This window comes from Antrostomus carolinensis, unplaced genomic scaffold (assembly GCF_000700745.2).
Source record: "Antrostomus carolinensis isolate BGI_N321 unplaced genomic scaffold, ASM70074v2 scaffold16200, whole genome shotgun sequence".
NCBI lineage: Eukaryota > Metazoa > Chordata > Aves > Caprimulgiformes > Caprimulgidae > Antrostomus > Antrostomus carolinensis.
The window spans coordinates 19,829-42,622 of record NW_010287858.1 but is presented as its reverse complement, the minus strand read 5'-3'; the positions used below and the strand labels follow the sequence as shown (position 1 = coordinate 42,622).

The following is a 22,794-nucleotide window of genomic DNA, read 5'->3' as shown; positions in this document are numbered from 1 at the left end:
AAAATGGAGAGGAATATCAGTTTCTCCAGAAATGTGCTGATATGAACTTCATTTTCTTTGCTTGTTAGTCCCCTCCTGTATTTATTTCTAGCATGGGCTTGCTCCCATCCTGCTTGCTCACAGGTTGCTCTCTCCATTTACATCAGGACGCTTGTGAGGTGTTTTAGATGATCTCTGGCACAGCTGCAGACTCTCACATGTTGGGTTGTGTGGATGATTGCAGGTTGGTCTGGTTTACATGTTCAACCTCATCGTTGGAACAGGAGCCCTAACCATGCCAAAGGCCTTTGCGACAGCAGGGTGGCTCGTCAGCCTCGTTCTCCTGATGTTCCTGGGATTTATGAGGTAGGACATGAGCACGTGTCTGTAGGGGACTGGGGAGTTCAGTTGGGTGGAGCTGTAAGGACATTGCTGAGAGTTTTTCTGAGCGATCCTGTCCCTCTGCTGCTTGAGCATTGGTCTCTGCAGTTGTGTTTCCTGTGTTGGGTCTGTGTGTGGGGTGGGGGCCACCTTCTGAGAGCGAAAGCTCCCCTGGCTCCAAGGTGGAGACCCCCCAGCTCAGGCTGAGCCAATGAGCACAAGAGAAATGCCTCTGTGAATCCATCATTGTGAGGGGAAGGACTGTCCTGAAAAGAAGAAGGTGGAGTGAACCTGGAGGAGAGGCCATTGACCTGAACAAAAGACCCTCATTGTGCTACTCAGATGAATGGCAACAAATTAAATTGATTTTCTTCCCCAAGTTGAGTCTGTTTTGCCCGTGACCATAACTGGTGAGTGAGCCCTCCCTGTCCTCATTCTCATCTGTCCCCCTTTGTTGTGACTCCCATCCCATCTCACTGAGTGCAGGGAGTGAGTGCAGGACCCCATGGTCCTCCTGTGGTTAAACCACCACAGGACCTTATTTGGAGGGATGCATTTTCTGACTACCAGCAATATGGTGCCACATCCCATCTCCTGACTGATGGGAAAGATGTTTTCTCCAGTCCAGAGTCTTCTGGGACCTTTCTCCCAGCTTCCTTTTCTGGCACTGCCCTCCCCTGTGGATACATCCCACACTTGTCTCTGTCACAGGTCAGTTCCCTAAACACCACCCAGGTCACAGGTGACACCAGGGGACCTTTCTCTGCCTTGTGACTTGCGGATGTGATGCAGACCTGTTGTGTTAGCTTGGCTTCTGGTAATGCTCTGAGCAGCTGCAAGAGTGTCAGGAGAACAAATTACTCTCTAGTCAAGCCCGTCTTATCCCCCCCACAGCTTTGCTGCTCGAGACCTTGGAGCTGGTCTCATGATTGTCACGCTGGCTGGCCATGAGCTTCTGCCCAGATGTCTCTCTGCTGGAGCAGCAGGTGGAGCTGAAGGCTGTTGATACAGCACCGATGTCGAAGTCGTTATTAATAGAATTGCCATCTTCTGATGGGCTCTGAATCCCTGCTTGCTTCTTGCTTGGTTTTAAAAGAAAATAAAACAAAATCCCCTCCTCCTGTTTGTAAAAATGGAATTTAGAAGTTCCTTTCTTGACAGTAACCAGCTTTATCAGCCTGAATGTGCTGTTGATTTGGAGGCAGTGCTTTTTGGATCTGCTGGATGCTGCTGTATAGAGGTACTGTCCCATCAGTACTGACTGCAGTGATGCTTTTAAGTTCCCCACCTCAAAGCTGTACGCTGCAAAGGCTTGAAAAAAATGTAAACTATGGGAGCACCAGTAACTGGGAGCTTTGGAAACAATTCCTTTTAGATACGTTAGGTTAAAAGTGTGAATTCAGTGATGAAACTCAGCACCAGCAGATAATCTTTCAAGGTCAGCAGGAGAGCACAAGCCTCCAAACCTGTGTGCACAAACTGCGCTGGATTAAACTGAGAAGACACAGCTCAAAGTACTCCGTGCCGTGGGAGCTGCCTTGCCTTGTTGCAGAGGCAACAAAATTCTGGTGCTTGTGACTTCCTCATGCCCGCTGAGAAACCTTCAGTGCAGGAAGATTCGAGGCGGAAATTGCTACATGGGCCCCAGGACAGGGCTTCTTTCTTTTATTCTTGCAAAACTAATCTCTCCTTGGAGCTTGATAAGTGAGTCCAGTTCCTGAAGTAGTGAGAAACTGCTTTAAAGCCTTAAATAAGATTGATTTGAGGGTTGGGGTTTTTTTATTATTATTATAGAACTCTTTTTTAGCTGAGATAATGATATTCCTTCCATCAGTGGCTCTCGCTGTCTCCCTGGACAGCTTTTCCCCTGGCCTCCAGCAAAGTATATTTGCATGCATGTGTGATCTGCTCCTTGGTCTTACATGGCTGCTTTGCTTCTGATGCCATTTGTAAAATTCTTTAAGGGACTTTAGTACCTTTGCCACAGGCCCTAACAGATGAGCTTCAGAATAGTACTGAAAGCGTGCTTTCTAACAAAGGGGGAAGTCCGCTTGCCTTCTTTGACCCACAGAAACACTAGGAAAGTGCCTTCCAAAATAAAGTATCTTCTATCTCGAGGCACATTATATTTTACTGCATCTTGTGGTTTGCTTGAACACCTTAATCTCAAAACAGAAGGGAGCAGCAAACTGAGGTGAAGCACTGTATCAAAACCAGTGTGTGTGTGTGAGTTGGTGAAAGGGTTGGTTTTGGTTTGTTTGTTTGCCCCTACAAAGAGGTGGGAATAATTCTCCATCTCCCTTCAGTGACAGTTCTTGACTATTATTGATCTCAGTTGAATTTCTCTCTCTTAGCTATATGACTACGACCTTCGTGGTGGAAGCCATGGCTGCTGCAAATGCCCAGCTGCGATGGAAGAGAATGGAAAAACGTAAGGTGCGTGCGGGGTTTAATTTCCTGTTTTCTCTTGTTCTTTTATCCTGTAGGACTTGCCTGAGATTCCTTTACATCTTTGCCTTGCCTCATTAGTAACTCTAAAGGAATAAATTTCTACTGTACTTAACTTTGCTGTATAAAATACGGCTGTTAGTTCCCTGTGGGGTTGCTCATTAAAGACAAGATTTTCTGTTCCTGCTTTGAAAAATCTCTTTTGCTGTTCACATTTCTTACTGATTGTGTTCTTCTTGCCCAGAAGTGCTGCTCAGTGAATGTGGAGAGGTGGCAGACAATATATTGGTGCCATTTGGAGTGTGTTGAAATCTGTAAATCCTTGTTGATCTCAAGTCATTTAACTGGGACAGGCTGGAATGTCCTTGCTGTCGCTCGGGCTGTATCTCAGGGAGTGGACAGTCCTGAAGTATGTCCTTGCTGTGAAACTTTTTGGATCCTGTTTTTTGTGGCTTTTCTGGATCAATGTGAGGCTTAATTGTTTGCACTGATTTAGATCCCTGCCTATATGTTAGTGGGTTGGAGTTAGGAGCTAGACCTGTCTGCTCTGACTAGCAAAGACTATATATGTTTGTATTTTTTCTTCCTCTCCCAGTTCCACAACACTGCAGATCTGCCAGAAGTTTCTAACTTCCTGTGCCACATATCACTACATGAATTGGCCACTGTTGCTGTGTGCATGACCTAGGCTAGGACAGCAGAGCCTGTCACTCACTTCATCCTGCTCTGCTAGTGCTGCTTTCTGCTCTCCACAGCATCCCACACCTGAACCACGGGCTCCCTGGTATTGCCAGGTCCTGCCCATCCCTGTTTGGGACCTTCCTTTGAGTTACTGGAAGTGAAGCCATGACATTGGTGGTGCCACAGACTGTACTGTGGGTAGCAGATATCTCAGCAGTGGTATGGTCTTTCCTTCCAGGAGGATGATGAGGATTCTTCCTCTGGAGTATCTGACAGTGACGTTCTCCTACAAGATGGTTATGAGCGAGCAGAGACACGACCTATCCTGTCAGTTCGTAAGTACCAGTTCATGCTTTCATTGAGTCTAAGACCTTTCCTCTGCAAACAGTGTCCCAGTGGGCTCCAGCAAGTGGAGCAGGACTCTTCTGTCCGTTTCACCCTTAACTCCACTTGCTCACATCTCAAAGTCCTTAGCACTTGCAAGAGAAGCCTCATTGAGAATTCAGTTCACCTTCTGCAGTCTGATAAAGATCTTTTCCTACCAGGTCACTAAGATGGGAACATCTTACTTTGAAAACGCTTTTAAACTAACTTCAGCAGAGTAATTGGATCAGTGACTCGGCAGCTGTGGAGTCATACACACTGTCCTTCAAACTGTTGCTAGAGCTTCCTGAGTGTCTACAGATAGTCTAGTCTCTGGGTTTATTGGAGGGACTGCTTAGAAACACTTCTTATTTTCAACTTGCAGAGAGACGTGGCTCATCCAATATCTTTGAAATCACTGAGAGAGTGGAAATGGGCCAGATGGCTTCCATGTTCTTCAATAAAGGTAAGTGATTCACATTTTCAAAAGTCCCTTCAGGTCCTCCTGCACATTGTGTGTATGGCTTTTCCTTAAGTTTGCGTGCTTCTTGGTGTGGGTTTACATCCTGAGTTTGTCATAATTCCACCCAAAAGTGTCATTCCTTCTCTCTGTGGACTCATCCCTCTGTGTGGTGTTTCTAGAAAGTAGAGTATTTATGGGCCAGGTGGGCCAGAGCCCTCATGAAAGGGAGGGTGCTGTGGTGGTAGCAGAACTAACCAGAATACTGCAGGTTATGGGCCCAGTTTCTTGAGACAGGTAAGTGTAAGTCAGTGCCTTTTCTGACTGCCCTTAACCTAACTCTGCACTGCATCTACCCATGATGTCTAAAGCAGTAGAGCCCAGCTGTGCTGTTCACTAGTTCCATCTTGGTTGTAGCATTTGAGAATAAGGTGTTTGGGCTTCCCTGAACCCTGTAAATATCTGTCTGAAGGAGAGACTTGTGGGGAGAGCTTCTGAGAATTGCACATGTCTGAGGGGTCACCAAGAGAGCTGCTGGGATATGAACTGCTGAAAGGGTCCCTGGTGTGCATATGACAGGCAGCTGTCATCTTTTTGCTTTTAAATATCTCTTGTATGCCAGAAGATAAACTTGTAACTGTACTGCAATAAAGCCACATCCATTGCTGCATGTGATAGAAATACAAACTACAGTGTTAGGTATTCTGAAACTTGTAAACCAGTACGTTTGAAATACTGTGCAGAGCCACTGGACACCATGGTTGTGCAGTTCTCAGCCTGTGAGGCCCCATTTCTCGTGGAAAGTGACATTTTCTCTTGTTCACTGGCTACCTTACAAAGGTGCCTTGGGCTGTTTTTTTCCACTACATTCCATCAGCTTTAATGCCAGCATAAGACTGTTGCCTCTAAAGGACAGCTGCGCTTCAGGAGTGAAGATTCTTTGAACTATATTATTTCTGATTTTAAAGTCCCATTGAAAAAAAAAAAACAACCAAACTTCTTAATTTCCCTGCATGCCTCTTCTGGGCCTTTGTAGATTTAAATTCCTTAAGACTATCAAAATAATCCACCTTGGATCAGGCTGCTGCTTTTCTACTCATAGAAGAGGAGAGGTGATGTGAGTGTGGGCTAGAGACTCAGAAATGTTTTGTCCCTAGTCTTGCCTGTAGCACTGGCTTGCTCTGACTTCAGGCAAATTTTCTTGCTTGTGCTTTGCCAACTGTAAAACACTGTGGACTCTTCCCTGTCATCTCCATCAGCAGTATTTGGGAAGTGCTTTGAGAGCAAGCACTATGAATTGCTGAGGATTCAGCTGTGGAGGCCTGTTGAGCTCCCAGGAGGCAGAGTGCTCCGGTAAACAAGTTCCAGAAGGCTCCTGCTTTGCATGTGCTTCACAGAGGGAGATGGCCACAACCACCCAGAGCCAGCCAGGCGTTCAGCAGTTGCCTTCTGGACCTCCCTGCCTGGATGCTGGCTGCTACTCAGCCAGGAGAGGGTGCTGGAAATACACGTCCTCTCTCCCGTCAGGCATCGATGTCCACTTCCTAACAAAGTGACACAAACTGCTTAGTACTCGAAATCTTAATCCCTCTTCTTAATGTTGCTTTAGCCAGAGTTATCTGATTTCTGTGTTAGGGATCCTCCCCAGGACCTACTCAGCCCAGTGCAAAGGGATGGGTCTCTCTGCAGGAAGGAGAAGAGCTGCAGGCCAAAGCTTGGAACAACTTGTGATTTCCAGCTGAGATGTGAGGTACACACAGTGAAGGCTCCTGGATGAGTGTAACTCGTTTACTGCTTTCCCTTCCTCTGTGCTCAGCCATGAGGCTTCCTCCCTGTGTTATTGCTGAGTCCTGGTTCAGAGACACCCTCTGGTCTGCTGAGCAGTTGCAGAGAAGAGACAAGTACCTCCCTCTGCAGATCCTTGCTGGAGTGCTTCCTTCTGATGCTTGCACAGAGAGGCCTTTGATGAGGACAGTTGCTCAGTGACCAGTCGCTACTGCCTAGGGGTGAGAAACTGGGCCACACTTGGGAACTCCCAGCTACAGGCACCCACCTCTGCAGTTTCACAGCCACCAAATGTCTGATTGGGTTTTTATGCAATATACAAAGTATGGATTCAAACACAAGGTATCTGAGGGCTTTACAGCTTTTGGAGGGAAGGCTGGTGAAAGCTTTGCAATAGACTTCTGATTTGTAGTGAGTTCTCTCCTTTCTCTTGACTGACTTTTATTTTCAACAGTCTGACAGGAGTTGGATCTGCAGTCCTGGGAGGTATGCTGGGGATAAATCTCAATTTCAGACTGCTTTCTAAAAGGGAGCTGCCATAGGTTTAGGCTGTGAAGGGTCTGTATGCTCTTTGGAAAGAGCTGGCTCTGTAGAACTGCTGGGGTTTAAATTTTTATTTTATTTTATTTTATTTGCAGTGTTGGGTGCTTTCTCCTGGGACTGAGCAGTCATTTATTGCAATAATAGATTCTGGGCACATCTATCACACCGTTTCCCCACAGGAAATCATTGATTTTTTTTTTTTTTTTCCTGTTTTGTGTCCAGTAATGAAATTATTGATCAGGGAGGGTCAGTAGCAGTTTATAAAAGAACTGATGTGGAAGTCATTGGGCCTTCAAGAGGATGAGTTTGGGAGAGGACTGTCAACTGGCCTTCCCACAGATAGAGAAGCTGGTACTGGAAAGGGCGTGTAGTGTGTGCTCGTGGGTACCTGGTGATGCTCCTGTGGCTTAGCTGGTCGTGTGAGCCTGACTTTGTGTGTGTGGGGGCAGCTGAGACCCGAGATCAGTATCAGATCCCCAAAACAGAATCTATATCTGGATCTGTCTAGTCCTGCACTTCGTGTGTCTTGCAGCTTCTGTCCTAAGTCAGATATTTGTTATAATCTTTAACCCTTTTTAACAGGAAGTTGGAGAAGACTGGTAGGTAGCTTGTTGCCATCTTTAGAACAATGCAAAGACTCCTTAACTGTGAAGCCATCTTAAATCTCTCACGGGGAATAAAATAAGGGGGGAACTGAATGATCTGACAATAAAATGATAAAATGATCTGACAGTTTCTGCAAGATCTCCATTTGTCTGTTTAGACAAACCAGGAACAACCCCAGTGTCCTGGCTTAGTGTGCTGCAGGGAAATTTTCTTGCTGCTTTCCCAGTACAGCCCTTTTCTTAGGAATGTTTTATGCTAAGTAGGCTCAGCATATTGAATAATCTATTTAAACGAAGGAGAATGCCTTTTAATGTTTCCTGACATCCAGAGATCCAGGGGCAGTGTGATGGCAAAACATGGCAAAACTTTGGGGCATGCAAGCACTGTGGAAATGGTAACTTTTTTCAGGGATGCTCTTTGGTTGTCACATACGAGATGTGGAGAGGTGAGTTGATTTGCTCAGGCTGCATTGGGATTAAGCATCAGGTGGCATTGCAACTTGAAAGTATGGGCAGGTTCCTTGAGCTGTTTTCCTTCAATGTCAACTTTCTAAATGAAACAAATCTGAGGCTTTTTTTAAATTTTTTTTTGTGGCTCACCTGTCTCTGAACTAAAATATGTTCCAGTTTATTTTTCCTTGGTAAGATTTATACTGCCTTGCTTGGAAGAAAAGAATCCCCGGGCCTCGTCAAACATTTCTTTATCCCTGCAGATTTAAGCCCTCCACAGCAGTGTCTTGTTGTGCCCCAGTAAGGCTGTTCTGTGCACCCAGTTAACTTGTGTAGGACCTTTTTTTAAAGAAAAAAAAATCTCATAGGTGAAGGCAAGCTTAAGAAATGAAAGGGGGAAAAAAATAGGAAAAAAAAAAAGCACCCAAGAAAATACGGGGCAGGAGCAGCATACACTGTGGCAGTAGAGTTGCAAAAATGCTTTTAAAGCTTTGCAGGTTTGAACCTTGGCTCGAGTTGCTGGTGGCAGAGAATCTCCCAAAGCAGCTTCATTTCAGCCCTGTGGAACCTGAGCTCTGTGGGGCCAAATCCCTATGGTGAAGGTCCTGCAGGTTTGCAAGCAGAGGATTTGGAATTGGCAGAGACTAAAAGAATCTACTCTCTTTGTTGCACTGTTCGTCAAGCTGTGCTCACACCAGGTCTGTGAGCATCACCTAGATGTTTGCCTGTGGGTGTTCCAAGGTGACAGCTCCATCTGGCAGATGACTTATGCGAGACCTGTTGGTCTTGACCAGCAACTGGAGGATGAGCTTGAACTAGAGGGCCTAGTGTCAGGGCCAGGTATTGAAGGAGGCAGAGTTGAGCTCAGAGGCTCGTGTCCTGTCAGTTCCTGTGCTGTGGCTGAGTTCTCTGTGCTGCTGATGGTGGAGTTTGCTGCAGAAAGAAGTAAACTACAGAGGCAAATGGTGGTTTATTTTTAAGACCTTGAAAAAGTTTTATTATTTGAAGCACAGAGTTCAAGAGTCCACGTGTACTCTGCTGTCTCTGAATAATATTTCCTTTTCTTGCAGTGGGTGTCAACCTCTTCTATTTCTGCATAATTATCTACCTCTATGGAGACCTGGCGATCTATGCAGCAGCTGTACCCGTCTCTCTCATGCAAGTGACCTGGTAAGTGTGCTTACTGCTGTGGGGTTGTGTGCTAAGAGAGAAGAGAGCAGGCTTTTGGATTTGATGGGGTGATAAGTCTGACTGGGATCAGCTCTCCTTTCTAAAGAAAGGAGTGGAGAAATGACTCAAGGACAGCTCTCCCCACCCGAGTGCCTGCTGCCTGCCTGAAAAGTAGCTGACCTGATTTCAGATGAGTCCTCAGGTGTCCTTCCAGCTTCAGCACTTGCAGACATGGGGCTCGTTGCTCAATAGTTTGCAATACTCTGTGCAATATTTTAGCTTCTCTATCTCTTTGGCTAAGAGCTGAGAGGTGTGATGCTTACCAAGCCTGTGGTGACATTACACGGACTTAGCTCTGGACCGGGACCAGTTCCTTTTTCAAAGAAACAGATAATGGAAGAGATTGGTTTGACCAAATCTGGGCTGGATTTGGACTCATAACTTGGAAATGGAAAACCTCAGTGATCCATAAATGACATAAACTCACTGGCTTGATGAATAAATGGCCAAACTTGTAAATTAACTGCAGGCAATTCAAGAATTTGCCTTTAACTGCATGGTACTGAGTGACTTGCACTGTTCCACAGTCCAGAAAACAAAGGAAGGAGGGAGAGGTGGAATGAGGATTTCAGGTCTCTGATCATTCTTCTTTCCTGAATGCAGGAGAGGGGAAGACATCTGCTAATTACTTAAAGACAGTTAATTATTGTCTTTTGTTTCTCCCTCCTTTCCCAGCAGCGCTACTGGCAACCATTCTTGCAGTGTTGGAGACGGCACAAAGTATAACGACACGGACAAGTGCTGGGGGCCGATCCGACGGATTGATGCTTACAGACTGTACCTGGTGAGTGTCTGAAACTGGGGTGACCATTATTGACATCTAAACTTTGCTTCTACTGGATAGGGGTTTTTTGTTTTGTTTTGTTTTTTCCTGTGACTGTGGAGATAACATGGTTCAAGTGAACAGAGGTGAAGTGAAGCTTTTGGTTCAGTCTGACCTTTTTGGCCAAATGTCTCCTCACTATTCTTGGTGACGTGGTTGTGTTTTAATTTGGTGGCCATCAGAACGATCCTTGTGATTCTGAGTTTGAGTTCTGTCCTTGTTGTGTAGTTTTATATTGCTTAAGCAGGTGATATGTCCATGCCAAAGGGTGTTTGTTTTTAGTTTTAGGTTGGTTTTTTTTCCAGTGCATGGCTAAGTAATTGCTGCTTTGACATAATTGTTGTCAATATACTGGAGTATATTAAGCTCTCTTGAGTGTGTTCTTTATATGAATAAAATTGTTTATGCTGCAGGAGAATCTGCTTTTTGAGAGATGATGGAAACAGCCCACTTAAACAACATCCAGTGCTATATGCTGCTTTAGTAATAGCTTTCTGTCTAGTTTAGGATTGTCTATTGCATCTGTTACTGTGCTGTGGTTCTGCTGTGAAACCAAGGTTTCTCCCAAAGGATGATAAACATTGCTTCTCTTGAGCTTGGGGAGAGCTGAGCGCTCATACCTGGAGACAGATGTCAGTAGGGCAAAATGAGAAGAGGGAGATATAGAAGTGCTGCATAGTGTGGCTTCTGTTAAGGGTCTCAGTGAGAATTTTAAGAAAAAAGAGTGAAGATGAATGTCTGTGTGCAGAAAAATCCAGAGGTAAAGCCTATTTGAAGCAATTTTGCAGTTTAGTACATTTTGGACCTGCAGTGGATCACAGCCTTGAGTGCACTTGTTCCAGTGTTATTGCAAAAGTAAGAGCTGGGCCTCAGAAATATTAGTGAATGTCAAAGCCTAGTTAATTATTTAAGAGAAATATTATTGCTTTATTAAATTGTGTCTTGGTCTATTTCTTTAAAACTTCCAGAAGATTGAAGATTTCCTTCCTGAATTTCAATAACTCTCTCTGATCCAGCAGAAGGAGCTAGTCAAAAAAGGCAGACGTGCATTAATTACTGCCTGCATCTCAGATATTATGTCTATAATTCATGAAGATAATTGTTGTTAGAACTTGAAAAATGAAATAATTAAGACTGTGTAAGCATTAGACTTTCTGTCTGTGTACATAACTCTCAGAGGAGCTTTTCCCTCTGCTTGTCTTCTCTTGTGGATTTGGAGAATAAATATCTGCAAAGTCTTTGGCAGTGGTTAATCCTTCCCTGCTCAGTAATTGAGATGAGGGTTTCGGTGCTCCCCCTTAGAAGTAGGGAAGGATTGTTTGTGGGAGAAGGTTCCAGTCTGTGTGGTGGGTTGCTGGAAGGTGGGGAGTCCCAGAGTCACTATGTTCAGGACACTGCTGGGTGTCAGCATTACCTCTGAGTTTTGGGTTTTTATTAAGGTCTCTTAATACTTCTTCCTGGATGAGTATGGGGGTAAACTGGGACTTCTACCTCCAGCTCTGCTGGTCCCTCTACCTGCTTGACCTATGTGGTTTTATTCTCCAGAAAACAAAAATGATGACAACTTACCTAGAGAGGGATAAGAGGTGTAATAATTTATGAAACATTCAGACCTGTAGCACTGACACATCTTCAAGTTTGCGCTGCCTCTGAAGAGATTGTGCTGGTTAGTATTTTCCCCCCTCTGTCCTGTTTGCAGTGTGGACAGCTAGTGACTGGTAGTTAACACTCTTAAATTTTCTGAGAGAATCCTGGCAATGGGAGGACAGGGGTAGGAAGTCGCTTGAATTCAAGCAAAAAATCTAATAAATTTGTAGCTATCTCTACAAATTGTGTCTAAGCTTCTTGTGTATAGAAACGGAGTCTTGAACACGCAAGAAAAGCTGCAACCTGCCTGTCTGAGGAGGAAAAGACAAGATGAAAGTGAGGAGTGAGATGCTGCAAGATCATAGCTGTTCTCTTGGTCCCAGGGGATCGTACCCATAGAGCACTTGCTCTGTTTTCTTGACTTTTTCTTTTTTTTGAATTCATGCTTATTGGAATAGTTCAGGTTCCACGTTTCAGTGGACAAACAAGGTCTCTTTGTGCAGGCTAAGTTCCCCTGTGGCAAGGGGACAGATGGACACTGCGATCCCAGAAGAAAGCAGCTGAGTTTTTGGATCAGCCCTTTTGTCCTAGATGCCTGCCTCTAGTTTTCTCACCTCATCTTAGGACTGTATTTAGGTTTAAGTGACTTTTTAGGAGCAAAATGGGTGGATGTCACTGGAACCCCTTGCCTGTTCCAGTGAAGCCAGTCTCTGGATGTAGTATTGTATTTCTTACTCTGTGTGTGACCCCACAGAAAGCCTGTTTTGGACTACTAGGAGAAATAATCTATTTGAGGGTTTTTTTGGGAAAACGGTGCCAATGGGAGCTCTCTTGTGCCAAGTACCACCAGTCTGCCAAAGATCTGTGCTGCCTTCCTCCTGTCAACTCCCTCCCAATGCTATGTCGTCTTTTCAACAAAAAACATTTCAAACATTGACTCTTCGAGCTGGGGGTGGAGAGAGGAATAATGACTGATGTAAAAAAAAATCCCATTTCATGGTTTATCGTCCAAAAAAGCCTCTGGAAGCTCTCTGTGTTCTGATCATTGTGAACGGAAGCTGAAAACTATGAACATAATGAGAATATTTAGACAGATTAAATTCTACTCTGGAGACTTGCTTGTCTGTGCAGCATCTTTATTGCTACTCTGTAGTTTCACTCCTAAGTGTGACTGCAGAGTCTTCAGAGACCACTAGGCCCCTATTAACCTTTGTCTGAACAAATTATTAGCTCGCTTTTTGTTTGTAAATTGCCTTGGAAAATAAACGTTTGCAAAACAAATAAATGAAGGCAAGTGCAGGAAATACCGAAATCAACTTTTACTCCTGTCCCAATGCTTGCTGCTAATATCTGCCACCTCTTTGGGACCATAGGATTCCTGGGAGCTTTAAAAGGTGAACCTTTGTGGTGCTGTTCCACACCTGTGAGGGAAAGACCACGCAGGGCAAATCAGCTGGCAGAAAGGCACGTGTCAGCTGGCCCAGCGACCTTGTTGAAGGCAAGCACTGATCACAGTTAAAGCAGATCAATGGCTTTCTGTCTTCGCTTCAGATCTGTCACCACCATGCTGGCGTGTCCTCGACTGCTGAAGTGACTCCCGAGTCCCTTGGCTGTCTCGATGGCAATGCTAAGGATGGGATTGAGTTCTCTCTGTGCTGAACGCAGTCGCTCTATCGTGCTTTCTGTAAGATCAGCTGGGTGTCTTCTGTGTAGGCTGTGAGGAAGGGGTTGGTTCAGGTTTAAGTTACAGATCTCTCATCGTAACACTTTCTTGTCTTTCTGTTCCAGTGATGGAGGAATGTCCCTGTTTCTAGAAAGCAGATACTGAGATAAATAAGAGATTAAATCCTGGGGATCAGCAGCCATTCAGAGTGTCTGATCCAAAGTGCACTCATGACCTGGCATACGGCACTTGTCTTCTGCACCAAGGCAGCCGTTGGAGCTAAAACCTCTATTCTCTTCTCAGCCCTCCTCTGCTGGCAATTTGGGGCACGGTGTCTTCCCATGATGGAAAGGAAATGGCTTAAATTCTCAAGGGAAGCTGTACATCTTTCAGAAGAGGCACTGGCACAGGTACTCCTGGTAGCCTGGCTCAGTAGCATGTCAGAGCTACCAGGTGCATCTGTTCCGTCTGAGTCTCCGTTGGGTTTTTAGCTGATTGGGAAAGGGACGTGGCATCCGCTTTTGCCGGTTCACAGATGCTGCAGTATCGCAGGCAGCCCAGCGGGTGCGGGCCGAGCGAAGATAGGAGCGCAGATGGTTTAATGGAGATTATCCCAGTTGGAAACGTGCTTGTGCAGTAAATAAAATGAGCGGGCGTGCGGGCGCTCACTGTCCCTCTTCAGGAGGGGACAATGTCACCCCAGCCTGACACTCTGATCAAAATACCCAGCCACCAGAGCGGGGCCGGGCTGCAGCCGCGGGAGGCTGTGCAGGGGGGTGAGGAGGTGGTCTGAGGACACGTCCAATTGCTCAGTGCCAGCAGAACTTAATCGGCAAATGCGAAGGCTGAACCGATAAGTGTTGCTGTAGATCCCGTCTGCCTTCCCAGCCCTCTTTGGCTGTAGGCTGGAGCGCCGTGATTTGTGCCGCTCACGTATGTGCTCTGCTTCCCTCCTGGGCATTCCTCCCTCCTGCCTGTGCTGCCTGTGTGTGGTGTGTGCACCCCCTGCTCTGGGTAAAGCTACCTCTGATTTTTATTGTCCAAATGCATCTTTCCAGATAAGTTTTTCTGCACTACAGCAGTTTTATCAGCTTGTTCAATGCGTGAGACTCTTGTAGCCTCTCTCTATCCATGTTTCCAGCTCAGTGTTGCCTTCTGGCCTCTGTGGGCTTTCTTTGTGATTATTCTGTTTTATTTTTTTACCTCCCAGCAGTGATATGAGGGGAGCCCTCATGGCAGTACTTGAACATCCATGCTTGATCTAAGCTGTCTCTTGCCATCTGGGAGCCGGAGAAACAGAGCTGGAGCAGTGCTGCAAGCAGAGTGCCTTCTTCCAAGGACACCTGGGTTTGCTCCGCTTGTTCCCTTTGCAGCAAGCACTTTTCCTCTGCCCTGCCTTCTTCAGCTGTGCCCTGCAGCAGCATCCGGCAGTAAATGGGTCACAGCTGCTGTCTTCTGGATATTTATTCTTCCAGGTTTCAGTGTCTAGAGACCTTGAGAACCAGCGGTGGGTAAGGTAGCTGCTTCAGTAGCAGGTGTCGAGCAGGGAGGGCTGATTTCACAGCACAGCAATCAAAAAGGTTTGGGGTGCTTGCTCTGGGCTCCCAGGGTGAGCCAGGGGAAAGGAAGACAAGTTTATCCTTCTGGTGTGAAGCCATTGTCTTGTTTAAAGTTGCTTAAACTGTAGCATTGTTATGTTCCAGGTTACCCCAGCTTACAGTAAGGATGGAGCAGGACTGGGACATTATTAGCATGTCACCCTGCATGTCCTGTAAGAGGTTATTCATGGGAAGACCTTGCCAAAGACACCACATTATATTGCCTACCACAAATGCTCTGATAGGTTTGATTATGATACTGATACAGAAGTAGAAATAAATGTACAAAAAAGGCAGCAACTACTTCTGTGCATCGATCCAGTTCTGAAAGCCTTCAAAACAGAAAAGCCTCTCCAAGAGTTTAGAATATTACGCCATTTCTGTATGTACAGACACCTTAGTTTTGAGGCATGGCTGTGGTAGGAGAGAAATTAGTACTGCATTAAGCATAAATATCAATAGCCCTAACTGTTTGTTACAGGTGCCTCTGAAATACAGCTTTGCTTGGCTAAAAGCCCGGTCTCAGGGGCTGATTGGAGTCTTCTCATACTTCTCATCTAGTCAGTTTCCAAAAAGTTAAGGTCAGTTAAGTTGCTGCTTTACTCTGAAGTGGTGGAAGAAGGACAGGAGCCAAGTCCATTTCAAATAAATGGTGTCTGGGTATGGGATGGGAAAGCAATTCTCAACTTTTTTATTGTGAAACTAATAAGGTTGAAATTGGCACATAGCCTTTTAATATGGTATAAATCCTCCCGCCTTCATCCTGGCCCATTCTTCTTCTGTGGGCTTGTCGATAAATTACTTCGATTGCTCACTCATCATATACCTGTGACAGATAAACTAGCTGTTCAGAGATTCCCACACCCCTCGTGTTTCTTAACGCAAAGGGAACTTCAGGTAATAACTGGCCTTGTGAATAAGAGGTTTTTCCTGAGCTGGCAGGAGTGCAGTGTTGTGAAAGTGGAATATAAACTTGTCGTACTGGTGACCCAAGAGCTGGAGTTCAGCTTCTGGTGTGTGATTTTTCTTGCTTTCCTTGTAACTGGTTGTGTTTTGAGTAAAAGAAACATCAGCCAGAAGGCAAACTTCCCTGCTGCCAGGGCTGAGTAGGAAGGTGAGCCTTCGATACAATAGTGAAGCAACTTCAAGATCACGAATTGAAGCAACTGAGTTTAAAGGATTAGCTTGTCTCTTTTCACAGGAAAATCAATAGTGCAGGGGACTGGAATGTGTTTTCTGCACAGAGCTGTCTGCTCACTTCACAACAAGAAGTGGGTTTTTTTCCTTAAGTGGAGCTTGGGTTGCACTGTCACTTGGATGCTGAGCTTTTCCAAAGGGCCAGTCCTTCCCCCCTGCCATCCCAGCTGGCTGGCAAGGGCTATGTGGAAGGGAAGGCTGCTGTGCTGCTGGTTGGATGCCTGGCCAGATGTACTGCAGGTGCCACCAGCTCTGAAGAAAAGCAGAGTGGCTGGTGTGACAGGCAGAGGCCACTGGTGAGTTCAGGTGCACTTGGTTTCCCCGTAGAAGAGTGTCCTGCTCACTTTAGTGCTTGGTTTGGCTTATGTGATGATGGATGGTGGGCATGAACCTTGGAAGCAAGCCAGCTAAACAAATGGGGCAAAGAAGTGGCTCTAGATAGATCTCTGTTTGCTTTTGTGCCCTTCTTGCCATTACAAACTCACCAACACTGTTTATTGGGCTCAAACTGCAGCCCCTGCTGAGAGACCATGCTGCTGCTTTTCCTAAACAAAGCTGTCCTTTGGAGTAAGCTCTCCTGGGCAGCGAGGCACCCAGGCTGATGCTGTTGTCTCTCGATATTGGAGACCAATCTCTCCTGAATAGGGCAGGTGTCAGAAGTGATATCTGTGATCACCTACTCGCTGCACCAAGCTTTACAGGTCTAAAAAGGGCCTTTTAAAATTCCTTTCTTGGACTAGGTTGTTCCAGCAGACTCACAGATCTTTCATTTTTTGAACACTTTTATAGAAAATAAGTAAGAAATGTATTTCCCCTGTGCAGTGTTATTTCATGCAATGATAGTGACCGCATCCTAGAAACCAGAATTGGAGAAGACCTGTTAACTCAACTAAGCACTCCCCTGGGAGATGCAATACCAGCCTTTTTCTTGTATTATCCAGTATTTTGTTCAGCACTTTAACACCACTTTTGTTTTTAAGCAGAGGTCTGATCTTACTGCCTGCCTGATTTGTGTCAGTGTTTTCATTCAGTAAGACAACAGTCTTGATCTCTTCTGCTCTGAAATCATCACTAATTCCTTAATATAGAGGGAGAAAGCACCAGGGCTGCAGAACTGTGCAGTTACACCACGCTGAACACTACCAGAGGCTGTGGAAGGAAGAGATCTGGACAGACTGGTATCTCTTTATACTTCTAAATAAGTCTGCAACTTCTTAATATCCTCCTAAATTGCACTTTATGTCTGAGTGAGATCACTGACACTCTTGTCCAAAAATGTGGATTTTTGGACTACATCAGCAAATCCTGCACGTGGCTCATGCTTCTGTAAGCAGGACTATAAATACAAATAATGCAGCTGGGATTTATCTTGTAAGTTGAAGTCGGTATAATGCTCTGGGGCAGAGCTGATCTCTGAAGCCTGTTGCACCAGTTTGATGTGAATGGAACAGAGAAGGCAAAGGAGGAGGCTGGGAGCAAGCAGATTCCCCGCTAGCCCCAGACAACAGGGGCTTTATCTCTTGCTTTTGTGCTGCTGCAAAGTAGTCATGAAGTGTGGGACATTTCCTTTCCCTCTGGGCAACTCCTGCCTGACACAAGGATGCTGTCCCTGAAATTACATCCCCCAGGCAGATGAAGAATTGGGTGAAACTCAGCTGAGATGGTTGTAGGGGAAAAAGTAAAGAGGAAGAATAGTGGCTTAGTGGTGGAGGCACTGCTTGTGTTGTGGCAGACAAGGGGTTAGTGGCCTTCAGGAGCAGTCATCCTTGCTGAACCCAAGTACCTTCTAATCCTGGCAATTGGTGGTTTGACATGTTTGCAGGGCCCTCTGAGCATCCGTGTCACACTGGTCCACGTCTCCCTTGCTTTATGCTGTCTAACCCAGAGACTTTTGTAGTCAATATAAAGGTTGTAGTTGCCAATACCCTGCCAGGAGAGGCTCTGAACACGCAGGAATTTGGGGCAGTGTCTGTGTATAATGATTATGCCTTCACATTTTGTTGGAAGGAACTCATTAATCTCTCCTACCGCACTAATAAATGGGGGAGGCGGGGGATGACTCCTCAAGGTTACCTGATGTCAGGAAGGAGGAAGGCTTCAGCTTCACAGCCCGTGGGAGGTCAGAGCAAGCTGGTGGTGAGGGGTACAGCCAGACCTGGCTCTGCAACTCCTCTGCTGTCCTTCCAAGTATCACAAACCAACCATTCAGCTCTCCTGCATCTATCCACTTTGCTGCTTCCCTCCTGCTTGTTCAGATGCAATTAGGAGATGCAGAATAAGGGGAAGCCAGGGGTCAAGGAGGCGGTAAAGTGATTACAAGATGCTGCAAATGGCTTTGCCATAAATACTCCAGTGATGAAAAATTAGATTCCAGTCACCTCGGGGTTATTGCTGGCCTCCATCTTTCTCTTGTTGTGAAAAATGGTAATGGAAGTGTATTTACCCCAGAGAGTGCAAGCTTGCTGCTGGCTGTGATCCTGCACACCCCAGGTGTGCCAGGGACTGCAATCCTTGCACCAAATTACTTTCTGAAAACACTTTGTGCCTGGATTTCTTCACTTTAAGAGGAGGAGGAACTGGTTTTCCATGGTGTTCTTTCCAAAGTGGAAAGTTTCTGGTACTCAGAGATGGGCCAGCTCCAGAAACAGACTGCAGGTCTGAGTCAGGGTGGGGAGAGGAGAGCAGCACCCTCCAGTACCACCTTGCTGTCCATGTGCTGCTTCTGCCTTGACTTCCCAGAGCTGCATGTAGAGGTTGTTTAATTGCTGGCTGGCCCTTGGTGTGTTGGTTACCCAGCAAGATCATAGCTTGCAAGGACATCAGCAGGGACAAGTACACTTGTTTGGTAGATGGGCAGTCAAAAGCAAGCTGCTATTGCTGAACTAGAACATTTGAAAATCTCTAGATCATACTCAGATCTGCTAAACTAAGTAGCTTTGGGGATATAGGTGCTTCTTTCCATCTCTTGCAGAAGGCCTTCCATTTGGAAGGAGCACTGTGGCACAGGAGCCATGAGCAGCAGCATCCAGATTAACGGGTACCGTGGGTGGGTGAAATGCCACTTGCTTTGCTGGCAAAAACCAGCCTGGCAATAGCTGAGGTCCTAGTTCTTGGGGGATACCTCCCCCCTGCCTTAAGGTACTGGGGAGAAAGGTGGGTGAGGGCTCCTTAGTGCCAGCGATATGCTTCGTGTGAGTTATGACTATAAACCTCTGCCAGGTGTCCCGAGAGCAGCACGTTAATTACCGGAGCTGCTGTGGCAGCAGATGCCTGCTGTACTCAAAGCGTAACTGCCCTTGTTTCTTTATCTATAAATATTCCTTGTGGGATGTCTGGCAGTTGCATCCTCCCTCCGTTGTGACTTCCTGACTCTACATGGGATCTGAAGGTAAAAATCCCTCTTGCCTCTCAACTTCTTTGAGCAGTTCTCGTTCTGTTGCTGGTTTAGCTCTTTTTCAACCAACTTTAAGAGCTTCATAATTGCTTGTCTGCTGATAACTTGCTGCCTATCAGCATGGCCCTTGCTACAGCCCTGCCTCCAGCCTTGAGAGGCTGTGGATCTTCAGCTTTTTCTTTTTTTTTTTCCCTGCTCTCTAAAAAGCTCCTTCCTGAAGGATCAGACTCCTTTCGTGTGTTTATATTTGTCCTGTCCACTGCAAGGGGTAAAGCTTTACTAACGAAAGCTTGGATCGCCACCCTCACTAGCGTGCCATCTGGCTCTCTAGCTTGAGGTATGAGCTCATGCTGGAGAGAAATGTGGCCTTGTCACCCTAGAGAAGGGGAGGAGAGATGGCAGAGGAGGCACTGTGTTGCACTCGAGACCCTTTTCCCTTCACATGTTTTAGCTGAAAAGCACTGAAGCCTTGGCAGAGCGGCTGGAGCCCGCTGCTGGGTAGCACAGCAGTTGTCACAACTTGAAGTGGGTGCAGAGGGGCTACCAGAGGCTGCAGGTAGGTGCTGGTGTAGCTACAAGTAGCTCTGAAGTGTTACGAAGCTCTGCTTTCTTTATCTAGGAGTCCCACGTGGGAGTGGGGAAAACACCTTGCATTTAAAATTTGTCTCCAAAGTCAGCCTTAAAAATTCCCTGAGGATGTGAATAAGAACAACAATTGATAAGAAACTATTCTACTGAAGATGATAGACCTATAAAGCCCTTAAAAGCCCTAGAGGTTTTCTTTCTCCTAGATGTCTCTTCAGACATACTCTAGAGAAGGGTACCTGTGGTAGGAACAGAGCAGCCAGTCCCTGGCTCTCCTAACACCTTGTTTGATCTCTGTTCTTGCGTGATCTGGTTTTGTTGGATGGTTTTTTCTGTTCCTTCTAGTGCTCATTTGGATTGTGAAACAGCTCTGAGCTCAGGGATGTCTTGCAGAAGCAGAATGATTGTCAGAATTGCCACTCCTGACAGTGTGTATGAAATGTCTTGCTTTTTCTTACCATGCTCAAGGAGACTTTCCTTGTGTCTGAGCACTGAATCAAAGCAAGCTTCCTCAGGGAGGTGTTTGTTCAGTAGAGCTTGTGTCTTCCTGTCAGCATCTTGCCTTGCTGTGGGAATGCTCCGTACCTGTAGTCCTGTATAAAGCACTCAACTCTCAGCTTTCCAGCCAAGGTGTCAAAGTCTGCCAAGGAGAGTGATCCATTTTGAAACCAGTAGCTTTTATTTTAAATGTTAGCTTGGTCCCCATTAGAGTGGACTTACTTGCTGTACTGTCTTGTGGGGCAGAGGTGCTATTGCTCAACAGTTGTGAAATCTAAAGATCAATATCTGTGGAGGTAGAGTTGATACTATCCTGAAATAAAGTTTGTGTGTGATGTTGGCACCACTTCTATCAAGGGGAAGCAAGAACCTCCAAGGAAGGATTTGGTTTGGAGTGAGTTCTAGTTCTGAATGAGAGTGAGGAAGGCTGGGAGGAGGAAGAGGAGAATAAAAGGAAAGGAGAGGAAAGAATGGTTGGGACCTCAGCCCAAGGAGAGATATCTAAGGAGAGAACACTGCAACATCTCTTTACCATCTGCATATTAAAACTGGGTGATCCTTGCCCCAATACTGAGACTTACTAATTTTGCATGGGTATGACAGCCCTGTGCCACATAAATGTGTTCATTCAAAAAACCTCATTTTGCTCAGCTCCTGGAGTAGCTGCTGCGTTTAACGAGGTTAATCTTCATGGTCTTGCTTTGCTCAGGTAAATACTCTGCTTCTACTCAACCTCTCTGAAAGTTTCCAGGTTTTGAATCAATAAGAAACAGTAGCTACTGTTTTTAATTCACTACTCAGCAAGCACCCAAGACAGATGCAGTTCTTACAGATGAGTTTGTGGAGCATGAAAACAAGCAAGTTCTGATGACAGTTATGAAGGAAGCTGTTTTCAAATGGTCCTCTTGCAAATGTATGCAGGCACTAGCCATAATGCTGTAACTACTGCATCTAATACATGAATCAGCTCTGTTTGGGATGCTAATTGTGCTTCCTGAGCCGTATTGGCTGCTTCTGTAGAAGCCCCACGCTGAGAAGCAGATGAAAGCTATTGAACTGTACTGGTTCAGAGTGATAGATGGACCCTTCAGGTCAAGAAAGAACCTATTTAGTCAATACAGCCCTCTGACTGGCTTCAAGCATGTTTGGATGATCTGAAAGACTCTTGGCATTAGCTGGCCATCACTGAGTGGTTGAGAGCTCTCTTGGTGGTCCTCTTTGCTGAAACTAAGCTGATAAAACCAGCCAGATGTCCTATTAACGCTTGGTCTCTTACTTTTGCTTTTTTTGAGATAAACCAATAAACAACGTTATGTAACCAAGTTTTAACATAAGAGCTTTAATGAAATATACTTTTAGAAATATAAAAATATATATAAAAATACATTCCAGGCAATGGTAAGCCCCATCTGGTTTCCCCTGTGGCAAGAAGACACGAGTTAACCAGCCTACTTTTCACTTTGAAATACTAAGAGCTGACAGGAGCAGAGGCTGGGAAAGGGGTGTCAGCTGAGTAGCCAGCTAAGAGAAGCTCCCAAACTTTGGTGTCTGTACTGTTGTGGCTTGGCTTGGTGGGAGGAATGGACTTGAAGACCCTCCCAAGCAGTTGAGCAAGCAGGTGTGCTGCTGGTGGCTCCTCCTAGCCTGCAGAGCAGAGTGTGATTCGGGGTGACAAGCTGCTGTTCTTTCCTCTATACTCATTGGATTCTAATTTTTCTGACTGGAAATGTCTTTAAAAACAAGAAAAACACTGGTTTTTTTTTTTGGTTCATTAATGGGCTGGATCTTCATGTTATTTTCCAGCATGAGAAAGGAAGGAAAAGTAAAGAATAATTTTCTGTCTGTTGTGTTTACTTGCTGTGCGTGGATTCTGTGTACCCTGTGCAGCAAGCCTGGCGACTTGTCTGACCTTTCCCATTTAATAGAGGAGCTTGGAGAGAAAGTAGAGAACCACTCTTAACAGCCAGTCTGTGCAAAAACACCATAAGGGGTTTCTCTCTGCCGTCCCATGAATATTAATGGCATTTGATAGATCTGAACATCCTTCTGGGCTGAAGGGAGGATCTGCTTACCTTGCTTAAGTTGAACAATGAATCAGCCACGTACACCTGCTTGTTTCTAATAGGAAACTGCTTCACTAGTAGAGAAATCTTTAATCAAGGTGTACACTATGCTCATTCTGCCTTGGGTTAATTTGCTGAAGTTTAGGAAGAGAATGATAAAACTCCTAGGAAAAAAATCTCAGCTAGCTCAAGAGGTGAACTGGAAAACTTGGGAGAGCTTTTTGATGTGTTGGAGCTCTGCATATTTGATTTCTGGCAGGGCTGACTGGTGCGGTTTTCTGTGTAGGTTTTGGATTGTTTGAATTACACGTGTAATGAAGCACTTTGTAAATTATATCCCTCTGGGGGAGACTTGAGCTTGGAAAACATCAGGTGGAAAGTTTGAGTATATGTCTGAGGTGCTTATTTGGGCTTACTTTTTCCTTGGGGAGAAGTTATGAAACTAATTAACTTAATGGGTC

General features: G+C 45.5%; 1 protein-coding gene across 1 annotated transcript in view; it reads left to right on the top strand.

Moving 5' to 3' along the window:
• Nucleotides 1–223: 223 nt before the first annotated feature.
• Nucleotides 224–22,794, top strand: part of SLC38A12 (solute carrier family 38 member 12) — a gene marked incomplete at its 5' end in the record, with an annotated part of 39,711 nt that continues 17,140 nt past the window's right edge. The window contains 6 exons of the mRNA XM_010164622.1: nucleotides 224–345; nucleotides 2,715–2,796; nucleotides 3,728–3,824; nucleotides 4,238–4,318; nucleotides 8,766–8,865; nucleotides 9,601–9,709. Coding sequence (XP_010162924.1) covers nucleotides 224–345; nucleotides 2,715–2,796; nucleotides 3,728–3,824; nucleotides 4,238–4,318; nucleotides 8,766–8,865; nucleotides 9,601–9,709 — 591 coding nt within the window. The remainder of the gene's footprint in view (nucleotides 346–2,714; nucleotides 2,797–3,727; nucleotides 3,825–4,237; nucleotides 4,319–8,765; nucleotides 8,866–9,600; nucleotides 9,710–22,794) is intronic.